General features: G+C 40.6%; 1 protein-coding gene across 13 annotated transcripts in view; it reads right to left on the minus strand.

Annotated features, from left to right (window-relative positions):
* Positions 1–10,933, minus strand: part of AGPS (alkylglycerone phosphate synthase) — an 86,108-nt gene extending 75,175 nt beyond the window's left edge. The window contains exons 1-4 of one of the 13 annotated variants that reach the window (XM_074873110.1): positions 9,324–9,771; positions 7,968–8,032; positions 3,065–3,258; positions 87–174 (exon numbers count right to left, since the gene is read on the minus strand). In XM_074873110.1, coding sequence (XP_074729211.1) covers positions 87–112 — 26 coding nt within the window. In that variant the 5' untranslated portion in view covers positions 113–174; positions 3,065–3,258; positions 7,968–8,032; positions 9,324–9,771. Of the gene's footprint in view, positions 1–86; positions 175–3,064; positions 3,259–7,967; positions 9,772–10,812 lie in introns of those variants that run through there. The other 12 variants (XM_074873113.1, XM_074873104.1, XM_074873106.1 and 9 more) reach the window with 12 other exon arrangements.
* Positions 10,934–12,613: the final 1,680 nt, after the last annotated feature.

Raw genomic sequence — 12,613 nt, forward strand, 5'->3', positions numbered from 1 at the left:
TCAAATCAAATAATTCAAGTGTCATTTTTGCCTGGTATTTAAACTATGGCTGGGTGTGGGTTCGTGACTAAAATAAAGGGTCTTACCTAGCAGTTTCAGTCATTTGGTCCATTTATCACAGTAGATTACAGAAAGTGTGGCATGCACAGAATTATGCATGCACTTTTCAGCCATCTAAAATGGAGAATAAATTGAACATGTTATGGTTCTAGGGCAGTAATTTATATTGAGTACAAGCTGGGAAGGGACCAGAGCCAAAACCTCAGATCTAAATTACCTCGAGTTTCAGGGAAATTTTAATCCAAATAAAAACTTCACAGCTGTTCATTATATAATTAAGTGAATCAACAAGAGACCATGTCTCAGCACTCCCAAACTAAAGAATTTACACCAAAATTGAAACTTTGTGGTCAAGTCCACAGATGCTCTATACTGACCCGACCACTGAAGTTCTCTGTATGCAGTTACTGCCTCTTGACTTCTGCTGTCTGTTGTAACCACTCCACATGTCTCTGTTGGCTTTGCATATATCCACGTTCTCTGTAAATTAACTTTTTCAGCCCGAGTATTTCCTCACTGAGATTGTGTTATGAGGATTCACAAACACAAGATTTTTCATATATGGCCTACTGAAGTTGGTCTCATGCCCTTCTTTTTATTACAGGTGCTTAGTCGAGGTTTGATTTGCAAGGGTGCCTCTTCCCTTTGGCAACCCTGGGAATTGCCTGCCTTTCAAATTTCTGTGAATGCAGATACCACCAGTAATGTCCAGGTTTGAGAGGAGAAAGGAAAACATTGTCTTTTCTTGCTTCTTTTGCATGGTCTTCCCTACAGTCTGTCCAATCTTCTTTTGCTTCTAGTCAAAACCTGACCACTTTTTTATGGCAGTAATCAGCCCACATACAGTGAAATTCCTTCTTTAGGTAAAATAGTTCCTACTTTTCTATTCAGAATCATTCCTAATTCAACCTTCATTTACCAGGTGTAAGCAATTTCCCCATAATCAAAGCTAAGCTACCCTCCTCCCACAAGAAAATGTAGCTGTAACAGCCCACCCCCAGATTAAGCCCTCCCTCCCCAGTATTTCACGAAAGCACCTCTCTGACCTGACCCAACACAAATCAAAATTAATTTCTTTCCCATAGTCCAAACCAAATTCTTCCCAAAAATAAACTCTTGACTTTAAATTGTAATGATACTTGCAAATTCAGGAAGTCATCGTGCAGCAGAATGATAGTAATCCTAGAGACACTTTAACCTTTTTCATCATCCTTCTGACTTTCATCACAGAATCATCAAGGTTGGAAAAGACCCTGAAGATCATCTAGTCCAATCATTAACCTAACACTGACCGTTCTCAACTCCACCATATCCCTAAGCGCTATCATAAACCCATAATGTAAAAGGCAAAATCTGGTCTATGAGGGGATGGAGCAGGAAATGTCATCAGGCTGGAGATTGCTACCCTCTGGCCCAGCGCAGGCACCCAGGCTCCGGCTGGGGATTCAGAGCTGTTCAGGACAGGGAGTCACTGGGGAAAAGGATATTGAGGATTTTTGCTACCACTGATACATTCCCCAGGTAAACTCTGATTGTAATAATGAAAGTAAAAGGCAATATATTTAAAATTGGAAAAAGTAATACGCCTGTGAAACATGCTGGCAAATGGTATCATTGAGGCCAACTGCTTAGCAGGATTCAGTAAAAGGTTATACATACATATTCATACATTTATGTGGGGAATTAGATTGGACCTGATAAAAATTCATAATGGATATAAATGTTCGCAGTTCAGGGCATAAATCAGCCACCAGCCTGAGGTTAGAAAATAACTTCCCCTATAGTCAGGTTGTTATATAATTATCCATTATACTTGCGGAGGGGGGCAAGGAGGTTGAAGAATAGGGCAATTTCCTCAGAGACATCTGGGAATTACTATTGGCAGACAACTAATTTAGATTTGATCTGGTATGGAAGTTCTTATTACATCAAATAATGTAATTTAGAATTAAAGCATATGATTTATTTTGTATTTCTTACTCTTCATGTAATCAAGTTCATGCCTGAGGGTAACTACAACCCTTCCCCCTATAAGCCAGCCAAAGTTAGTGAAATTCACTGTGCTGCATTTTCTCACAGAACCTCCTTAAAATCAGCTTCAAATTTTCCAAGGAAGTCAGGCAGAGTTCCAGGAATTTAGTTTGTTGAAAAACTAGCCAACGAATATAGCCAACTTACTGTCTGTATTAGCAGAGAAAAAATGGCATGCATGAGCTGCAGTAAAAATCTTATATTCTGAAAAGTTCTCATTCTTGTTAAGTTTGCATAATAACCTAAAAAGACTTGCAGAGCTCCTGAACATCACACATTATAGCACATGGGCTACTCCAGGCCTGCTTTTTCTGCTTGGTATTGTCAGCTCATCCAAGCAAAACATAGGTGTTCAGTGGACTTATTTTCATCAAGCAACATACCTCCAGCTCTCTTGTTGCACTTGCAAACAGCCTGCAAGCTAAAATAACACATACCACACTCTAATAAAAACAACTTTCGTGACCTTGCAAACAGCTTGATTTAAAATCAAATTCTTAATTGATTAAGAAACTGTAAGTGAATACAGGAAATCATTTACGTTCACTGCAGGGGTCAAGGGATACTAGATGCATTCTGCTATAGTTTCTGGAATGCTTGTGATACACTTACTGTAATTACAGCATAAATTATCATCACAATAGATGTGGGAAACTGAGGAACATTTATTAACCAAATATCTCACCAATTTTCATGAGAAAAAAAAGAGTGGTACTTAGCATCAGTCTCTCTTAAGCATAATTTCTGTTCCTAGTGAGTAATACTAGAAACATTGCACAGTGATCGCTGAACATCTGGAAGGTTCTAGGGCCACAATCAACAAACACTCTGGTCTTATTAAAAAAATCTTGCTGTGCAAACTTGAGTGATCTGTTCAGACAGATTTATAAAAGGCATGTCTGAAGAGAAGGCAGCAGATGTAATGTAGCAGATTTTTTTAAAGGTTTCAAATCATATTCCATAAAAATCTTACTTGAAAAATGAATTCACGCTGGCTTTGCTAGGGAAGCTGTGAATTTGTTGCAGAGCACCTGCCCACTGACAACGGGCGAGGATGCCCCCTCCCAGCCAGGGCTCCCCCAGCTCAGTGCCAAGCTCTGGAGGTGTTGGAGGCAGGAGGCTTTGCAGGCTCTAGTTACCAGGCTGTCCTCGTTTAACACACAGGATCTGCAGAAGTAATGCGACTGCTTTATGTCTTTCTCGGAACAAATAGGGCAACTCCCTTAAGCACAATTAACTCCTAACAGTGGCAACGTTAACAGCCCTGCAGCTGAATCTCAAATGAGGGTTATGATCGTATGGGGTGGGCCTTGTTGAGACCATTTGACACCAGTCTTCTGCCAGTCACATATGCAGTTTTGTTGTGTCTCCTGCCTCCTTATGTCCTCCTGCTGCTACTACTGACACCCTGCCAGCAGCAAGCTATTTCCCTGGGAAGCTCTCGGGCTGCTTACAGCCCAGCTGCTTCCTTCTGCCAGCTACCAAACTGCTGCTCCAGCTCCCACATAAGCTTTTCCCTCTCAAAAACGGCTTACAGTAATGCTGGAAACCCCAGTATATACTGGGAACCTCAGTACAGTGTTGCAGAAACATGAGATGTGGATAGGCTGGAAGAGTGGGCTGACAAGAACTTCATGAAGTTCAACAAGGACAAGTGTAAGGTCTTGCACCTGGGAAAACATAATCCAGGAGTGCAGCACAGACTGGGATCTACCTGGCTGGGGAGCAGCTCTGTGGAAAGGGACCTGAGGGTCCTGGTGGACAACAAACTCAATATGTGTGACCAGTGTGCTGCAGCGGCAAAGAAAGCCAACAGGATTCTGGGTCGCATCAACAAGGGCATCGCCAGCAGAGATAAAGAAGTCATTATCCCACTCTGCTCAGCGCTTGTCAGGCCACACCTGGAATACTGTGTTCAGTTTTGGTCCCTGCTATACAAAAAAGATATGGACAGACTGGAGAGAGTCCAGAGAAGGGCCACAAAGATGATCAAGAGACTGGGAAGACTGCCATGAGAGGAAAGACTGAGAGAATTGGGTTTGTTCAGCCTTGAGAAAATAAGGCTTAGGGGAGACTCTGTCACCATGTCCAGTATTTAAAGGGTGGCTACAAAGAAGATGGAGACTCCCTTTTTACAAGGAGTCACATGGAAAAGACGAGGGGTAATGGGTACAAGTTGCTCCTGGGGACATTCCATTTGGACACAAGAGGAAAATTTTTCACAACGAGAACAATCAGCCACTGGAATAATCTCCCCAGGGAAGTGGTGGATTCCCCAGCACTGGACACTTTTAAGATTCAGCTGGGCAGGGTGCTGGGCCGTATTGTCTAGATTGTGCTTTTGCCAACAAAGGTTGGATCAGATGATTCTTGAGGTCCCTTCCAACCTGGTATTCTATGATTCTATGATTCTGTGATTCTATGATATATTGAACTGTGAGGATATGTTTGGGGTATGATAGATATGGGTGTGAGGGCTGATTTTTTAAAAATATTTTCATCAGGAAAATAAAGTAAACCAGCATACTGCTGGCATTTACAATTGTACATCACAAAATGCTACAAATACCAATGAAAAGAGAATTATAGATGGGGTGTAAAGAAATGATGCACTCAAAAAGTAATAGTAATGATCTAGAATAAGGCAAATTGGTAAATAGTGTACAAATAATTCAAATATTTTTTCAATTAGAAATAGCCTGAAAGGCATGAATTGGAAAAGAGAATGATGGGAAACTCTCCGTCTTCTCCTCTGGCAACTACCTGCGAGTTTGCACAGGATATGGCAAGGCAAAAAAGCAATGTCAATTTGGCCTCCACATGAAGAGCTGTAACAGCATCAGGTTAAGTAATTTTCTTTATGGTTTTGGCCTAAAAATAGTCAGTTCTATTCACAGCACTATCAAAAAGACAAAAGATAAATAAGAAAGAGTTCTGAAAAAAGCCAGAAAAACAATTAATGGCTGGAGACCAGATTCATTTGGAAATACATGTGTATGTTTAACTTGTCCAAACCTTTGGGTGATTAAGGGGAACTCATAATGGACAACTTCTTCTGGAACAGAATACTTAGAAATACAAAGTAGAAAAAAAAGGGTCAGCAGGTCATGGTCTGCCAGAGATCCCAACACTGCTTTGTTAGTTGCTGCTGCTGAGCAGCTGCCAAATTATTCTAGCAGCAGATCCCAAAAGAGTGCGTTTATATTCTGAGAATCGTGCTTAGTTTTTGTTTCCTCAGAAACTCACTTCCAGAGACAAACTTTCCTGTTTCTACTACGTATTTAAACTAAAAGTAGGCACACTGTCCAGTATAGTGCTGAGGATCACACCGATTGCTTGATACTGCTTCCTATTCAAATACAGTCTTTGTTCATCCCTAGGCCTATGTGTTACCCACTCCCTATAGCCCACTAACCGAGACGAGATTAGGAGTGAGGCTAATGGGTGGCAAGACCATGTACATAATGATATATTTAGGAGAGGAGAAAGAGATGCAAGTTAAATTAGAAAGAAAAAAAAGAAAAACCAGGCAAAATACCAACAGAAACATCATGACTCCAGGGCTTCTGCATTTCTGACTGTTGACTTCATACTGAGGCATAGAGGACACATTGACACTGGAAGCCAGTCTGTGCAACTTGTTCAAGATATTACCTCTGCTGCCTAGCTAGCAGTGAGGCTGCACGAGCATTCCTGTGCAGCACTGGCATCTGCCCTCCTGCCTGTGCCCATCTTCACAACCCTGAGCACATCTGGAAATCAGCACCCCACCAGATATATCACGACAGGCTCAGCACTGACGGTTGCTGATAGCTAACAGGCTGCCTGCATAACAGCCCCGCGGAGGAGAAGCAAAGCATCCTGTGCGTGCGGCTGCTCCAAGAGCAGCTCTTGCAGAACAGTGTGAATAGAGTCAGCAGGTTGCTTACATTTTAAACATGGTAAGTAAGGACTGCTTGCTGGGTTAGCAGAATATATGGGGCATGACAAGAGGCTGAAGGAGTAAACAACATATTATGTTCCCGTGTCATGCGACTATCAGGAGGAAAATCTCAAAAAAGAGAAAAGGCAAGAAAAAAAAAGTGGCAATAAAGCAGCCAGCTTCTTCCTTTCTCTTTGAAAATCAGAACAGGAAATAACTTGGGGTTTCCCCTACTTAGCAAACGCCTTTGTTATAGCAGAGGACATACAGGATCATGAGTTAGAGGAAGGCATTTTCTAGAAGAGATTATGAATGTATTACAGATGAAACACTATTTGAGTTATTAATTCTATTTGTATAGATACTACTAGTATACTAAAATCCTTTGATAGGACAGATATTCTACCCAATGTTTGTGTTATCTCTTGCATCAGAAAATGAAAGTCAAAGAGACGTCAGTATTATTCTTGTTTTCACACTCTGGATTTTTTGGGGGGTGAAAGGGGCAACAAAAAAATCCATGAACAATTATAGTATGTATTTGAGAAATGTCTAGGCTCTCAGAGCTCCTGGGAACACTTGAGAATTTAAAGGGCAAGATAGGCAGCTCACCTATGGCATAAATATATTCCAACACTTCAGGATGGTGGGGAGTTTCACAGCATATCAGACATGGGGTTCTGACTCCAAAGCACATGATGCACTTTAGACTCTTTGTAATATGTTTATTTATAGTTAGTCTGGCTTCAGCAATTGAAGTCACAAAACTAAGTCTTTTAAAACTATTTCCAGTATATTCAGTGCAATGCATGTTGCAAACATTTCTATTCACAGAATTTCACTTGGATTTTAAATCTCTCTATATATGGGGTCATTAATTCTGGAATAAGTTCCTTCATATATTTTAGCTTATTTCAATATTTAATTCTAGAACAGTTATTCTGTTCTAGAATTATTCCAGAATTGTCTTGGCTCCAGAAGGTCACAGAGGTATCTTTCGTCAAACATACTGATATTGTAGTATGCCCTGGGTAAAACAAGAATTAGGATTCTAGTTGAGTTAGGAGCACAGATCATATCATTTATTATCTGCAGATGCCAGGACATTAAAACTTTCAATTGTTTTCCCACCAAACTGAATGAGGCAGTTTGTTAATACAATTACCTCTGTATAACTGGAAACTAAATCAACGATGACTGCATGATTTGAATATTACTTTAAAAATAATTTCATTTTTATGATGCTATTTTTTTGTACGTGGTATCACCAAATAGCTTATTCATTTTCCTGCTGACTGTGATTTGAGTTTGTCCCTTTCTTTGAGAAGGAAAAAGCACATTTTCAACCTCTCTAGTTTCCTGGGATACAGTCTGTATTGCTTTTAATTATTTAGGCTGACACATGTTAACACTAAAAGTTCATAGTCCATAGTGACTGAAACAAGAGGGAAGGACTGGGTGGATTATAACTGCCCCAGGAAGAGGAGCAGACACCGGAGGTCTTTGGCAAGGCCCTTACAGGAAAACAGGAATTTGGGGTAGACAAACAGCCCAGAACTTGAGTGTTGTGAAGGATTTTCCCCTGCTCCTTTCAGAGGAGCATCCCTAGTCACTGCCTGCTCACTCTTTTGGAAAGAAGACGTTTTAAAGTATTTGGACAGGTAATAGGGAGAAGGGCCACAGGCCCTTCTCACTCTGTGTCACTGTCTGTTTGGATCTCTCATATTTACAGGACAACGTACTCTGTAAATTAAACTTTATTTTATGAGCTCATTAGGAGAGAAAACACTACAGACAAGGGCTCAATCCCTTTTGCACAGGCTAGTCTAGCACGTGAATTCACTAATTAATCACTTAAGTCATGAGGTTTCTAACTCACAAGTTCTCTAATTCATAACTCGCAATTCATCAACTCATAACTTGTAACTTGTGCACCTATGAGCTAAATAATTACCTAGCCAATGGTGAGAGCGCTCATCCTTCCTCCTCCACCAGGGTGCAGGCATCCCCTGTATCACACTAGGAAACACAGACATTAGTGCTTTATCAACACTGTTTTCATCACAAATCCAAAACGTAGCACCATACAAGCTACTATGAAGAAAATTAACTCTATCCCAGCCAAAACCAGTACAATTTCCACGCCTTATTCCATACAATTTACATCACGCTCAGGTCCCACACTATCCAGTAGATCCTCATTAGCCACTTTCCCCCTTTCCATCCTTTGATGGAACACAGAAATCATTCCTAGTCTGTCGACCACCCCTGTAAAATGTCCGTAAAATGTCCATGAAATGTCCATTGAGTTCATTAGTCCATGACTTGGATTCTGTCTGTTATGGTGGTCACTCAGGACAAGAGAGGTGGTGTGTTGCATGGAGTTATTGGGCACCAAAGTCAGCCAGGTTGGGTCACTGCTGCACTTGCACTGCTTCTTGTAAGGCCTGTTCTCCATTGGTAGAGGTTCCTACTATAGTAATACTATAACATGTAACTCAAATCATAGGTTACAATTTAAAGGTATATCCATTACAGTCTCTGCCTCTGGTCCCTTTGGACATGGCAGTGTACTTCTCCCCTTGCCGCTGCTCCAGCGTGGACTTAACCACAGACCCCAGTCCCTAAGGGGTGTACCTGCTCTGGTGTGAACTTACTCATGGGTCACAGTCTCTTCAGGGGCATACCTGATGTGGCCTAGACTCACTCACAGCCACAGTCACTTTGAGGCATACCTCCTCCAGCACAGCCTTATCCACGGGCCACGGTCCCTTCAGGGGTGTATCTGCTGTATTGTGGACTTATCTGTGGCCACAGATGCTTCAAGGCGTACCTCCTCCAATGTGGACTTATCCTTGGGCCATAATCCCTTCAGGGGTACACCTCCTGTGTTGTGGACATATCCGCACCCACAGATGCTTCTGCTCTGACATGGACTTACCCATAGCCACAGACACTTTGGGACATCCTGTTCCTGTGTGGACTTATCCACAGGTCAAGTCCCTTTGATTCAAGTTGACACTGGAGCTCCAGCCTGTCCAGCACAGCAGCACAGGAACAGCAGTAATGCCTTGGCTGTCAGCCAGCCCAGGCACATCGCTACTGCTGTTATCAAAATGCTCCCAGGCACAGCTGGGTAAGATGATAAGCCCTACAGCAAACAGCAAGAGCAAAAAGCAGCCACCAACTCTAGCACTAGACTCTAATGTACAGCAAGGCATAGCAAGCGCAGGACCCTGACAATTAATAGCTAAACAGCTAAAACAGCTATAAATTCAGTCTAGAAAACTCCAATCAAATCTGTCATTACCTTTGAGCCCCATATTGGGCACCAAAAAGGTTTAACCCCAGTGGGTAGCTAAGCTCCATGCAGCCACATGCTCACTTTCCCCCAGTGGGATGGGGGAGATAATCGGAAGGGTAAAAGTGAGAAAACCTGTCTGTTGAGATAAAGACAGTTTAGTAGGTAAAGCAAAAGCTGCATGTGCTAGCAAAGCAAAATAAGGAATTCATTCACCACTTCACATAGGCAGGCAAGTGTTCAGCCATCTCCAGGGAAGCAGGGCTCCATTACATGTAATGGTGACTTAGGAGGAGAAACACCATAACTCTGAAAGTGCCCCTTCTCTCCTTGGCTTTATATGCTGAGCATGACATCATATGGTGTGGGATATCCCTCTGGTCATCTGAGGTCAGCTGTCCTGGCTGTGTCCCCTCCCAGCTTCTTGTGCACCCCCAGCCCGCTTGCAGGCAGGGCAGCCTGAGAAACAGAGAAGGCCTCCAGACTGTGTAAGCACTGCTCAGCAATAGCTAAAACATCTCTGTGTGGTCAACAGCTTTCATCACAAATCCAAAATATAGCACCATACAAGCTACTGTGAAGAAAATCAACTCTATCCCAGCCCAAACTTTTTAAAAAAAAAAAAAGTTTAATTGACCAAAAAGTCAGCATGAATTTTCACTGCATGAAAGACACAATAAGCTCAACTAAGAAATGTACTTTATCTTGTTTTTTATCAATCTAACTTAATAGGAGGTGTATTCTTAATGTGTAATGTTGGTAAAATGTGCACCCAGAATTGCCTGTACATAAGCATCTGTACATTACAAAAAGCTCTTCTGAAAATCATTATCTGTTGAGTAGATCAGGCTGCTGTTGCAAAATGAAGGACACAGAGTGATACTGTCACGACAGCAGTCCTTCTCCTCTGTGAATGAAAAGGGGGGTCGTGCAAAGTGCCTCTGAAGGCTTCTAAAATACTGCTACAAAGTGGCTAAATCATCCTTACAAGCTCTTTTATCTGTTTCAAATGCCTTGTTCTCAAGAATTTTTCAGCTTGAAAGGAAATTTCTAAGGTTAAGTCATCAAGTCATAATATGACAGAAACTCTGACAATCATGCATTCAAAGCATTTCAGTGTCAATTTGTCCTATAGGGTGAGACAAGTACCAGCAATAGAGAAAACATTCCTGATTTCTTGAAGCCAAGTTTAAAATTGAACTTTCCTCCGGAAGAATAAGGGTCTATATTCTACATGTTCATACTCATGTACAAAGTCCTACCACTTCTTGTATTTCCATGGTTCCTGGGAATGAGATCATAACCAATACTTAACGTCTGGGATGTGGGAAAAGGTTGTAGGCATATGGTTACTATTGCACTAGTGCTAGAGACAGGGTCTTCACGAAGTGAAGAAAGAACCAGCTACTGTACTTTAGACTGTATGTTAACCTCATCTAACTTTTAGAGGATAAGGGTTAGGGAGGATGAATTCCAACCATCATGGCTGAGAACATACCATCTTATGCCAACAACCATGCAGGGATCCATGGTCCCTCTTAGGACTTTGCTTGTAAGAAAGGAACAGAGCTTGTGCCACGCGTGATGCTGATCCCAGGGTCCTTGGTTTACATCTCATGCAGAGCTCTCTGTAAAATAGAGGATGTCTCCTTATCACTGAGTGAAAGATAAATTTAGTTTCACTGAATCCTTTCATCAGTGTTTTTCTAGTGACATCACAGGGACTAATTTTAAAATTAATGTTCTTATTAAAATTGTAACACTGAAAAAACTTCTAGTCAAAATCCCAGATCCTCAGAGTCACTTCTCATTACAGTCTCAGTTAAAATAGTCACTGGTTCAAAGTTCAGAAATTCAGTGTAACTGAAATTCACTTGGCAAGTCAAGACTTGTCTTCAACATTTTTCAGAGGTTTGAAAGATATTATTCCAACAGATATTTTCTTTCATTACTCGTTTATTTGAAGGTACCCAAAGTAGCAAGGTTTTTAAAATGTGTATTTTCAGCAGTAGGTGGCACTATGAAGTTTCTATCTTCATAATTATTCTAATATAAAATAATATAAAATGTTATGCAGCTACATTAGAAAGAACCTCATCAAAATGTTGTTTATAGACCATTATCTGAAAATATGGCCAGATCTTTCTAATTTCCTATCATTTTAAAAAGAGCATGAAAATATTTTAGAATAAATTCTGATAATAAAATAAATGTTTTTCTAAATATTACAATTGACAAAAAGTCTAATGCAAGAATAGGAATAATGACACTAATATAAAAATAGGCAACTAATAGAATTTAAAACCATATGTGTTATAAAAAGTTCTCTATACTCTTTGTTACTCTTCAGTAAAGTACCACCATGGGTCGTTCTTGAATATACTACTTCAGCTATGTCAAATTTCCTGGAAATTACATCTATCTCATTTGCATATAAGCTGTAATATTGCAATAATGGGTATCAATACATATAGACTAGGTATGTAAGTTTTATAAGGTAAATGAGTGTCTACTAATGGGAATACAGCAAATCGAAAAGCATTTGGCTGTGCTTGGCTAAAAGCTCATATTTACAAGTGGAGACCAAAGCATTACATGTGGGCCTATATTCCTCTATGTATACCATATGGAGACGTTACTATATCCCAGATAAACCCCAGGATTAGAAAGATGCAGTGTTAATTGAAAACATTTTCTTCAAAACTTTACTATACAAAAAGCTATAAAGGGCAACTAACAAACAAGGCTGTGTTTCCAGGTATTTCAGGTTATCTAACCAATTGAAAATAACAATATTGCAAAAGTATTGCTCATACTTTGTTTCAGAAAGCTCCTAGTGCCATACACCTCATTTGTCAGTAGCGTATGGTGGAAATAGTGCAGTGAGATACAGCATTTTCATTAAGCTGATTTTTGGATGGCTGCCTTCTCATCAGAAATGAAGCGCTGGTCTGCCTGAGCTCAAGGTGTGAAGATAAGGAAAGGAGAAAAGAAATTAAGCAAGGAACACAAATGAAATATATAGTCAATGCTCTTTTATCTGGCCTGGCCAGAAAGTGTCCTTGCCTTTTTTTTTCACCTCAGGCTCCAAGCAAGCTGCTTAGCTTTGCATACTATTTCTGCACTACGATACAATCTATGCCAACGCCTAGGATTCATGTTTGCTTTTATTTTGCTTTCTATTAAATAAAGCATGTAGAAAAGACACCTTTATAGCTTCAGGGCAATTTTTCATGAACTGACATTGTGTATTACTCATTTTGTGCTAACGTGGTCTGCTTGCTGTTTCTTTTATAATA

This window comes from Strix uralensis, chromosome 6 (assembly GCF_047716275.1).
Source record: "Strix uralensis isolate ZFMK-TIS-50842 chromosome 6, bStrUra1, whole genome shotgun sequence".
NCBI classification, from domain to species: Eukaryota; Metazoa; Chordata; class Aves; order Strigiformes; family Strigidae; genus Strix; species Strix uralensis.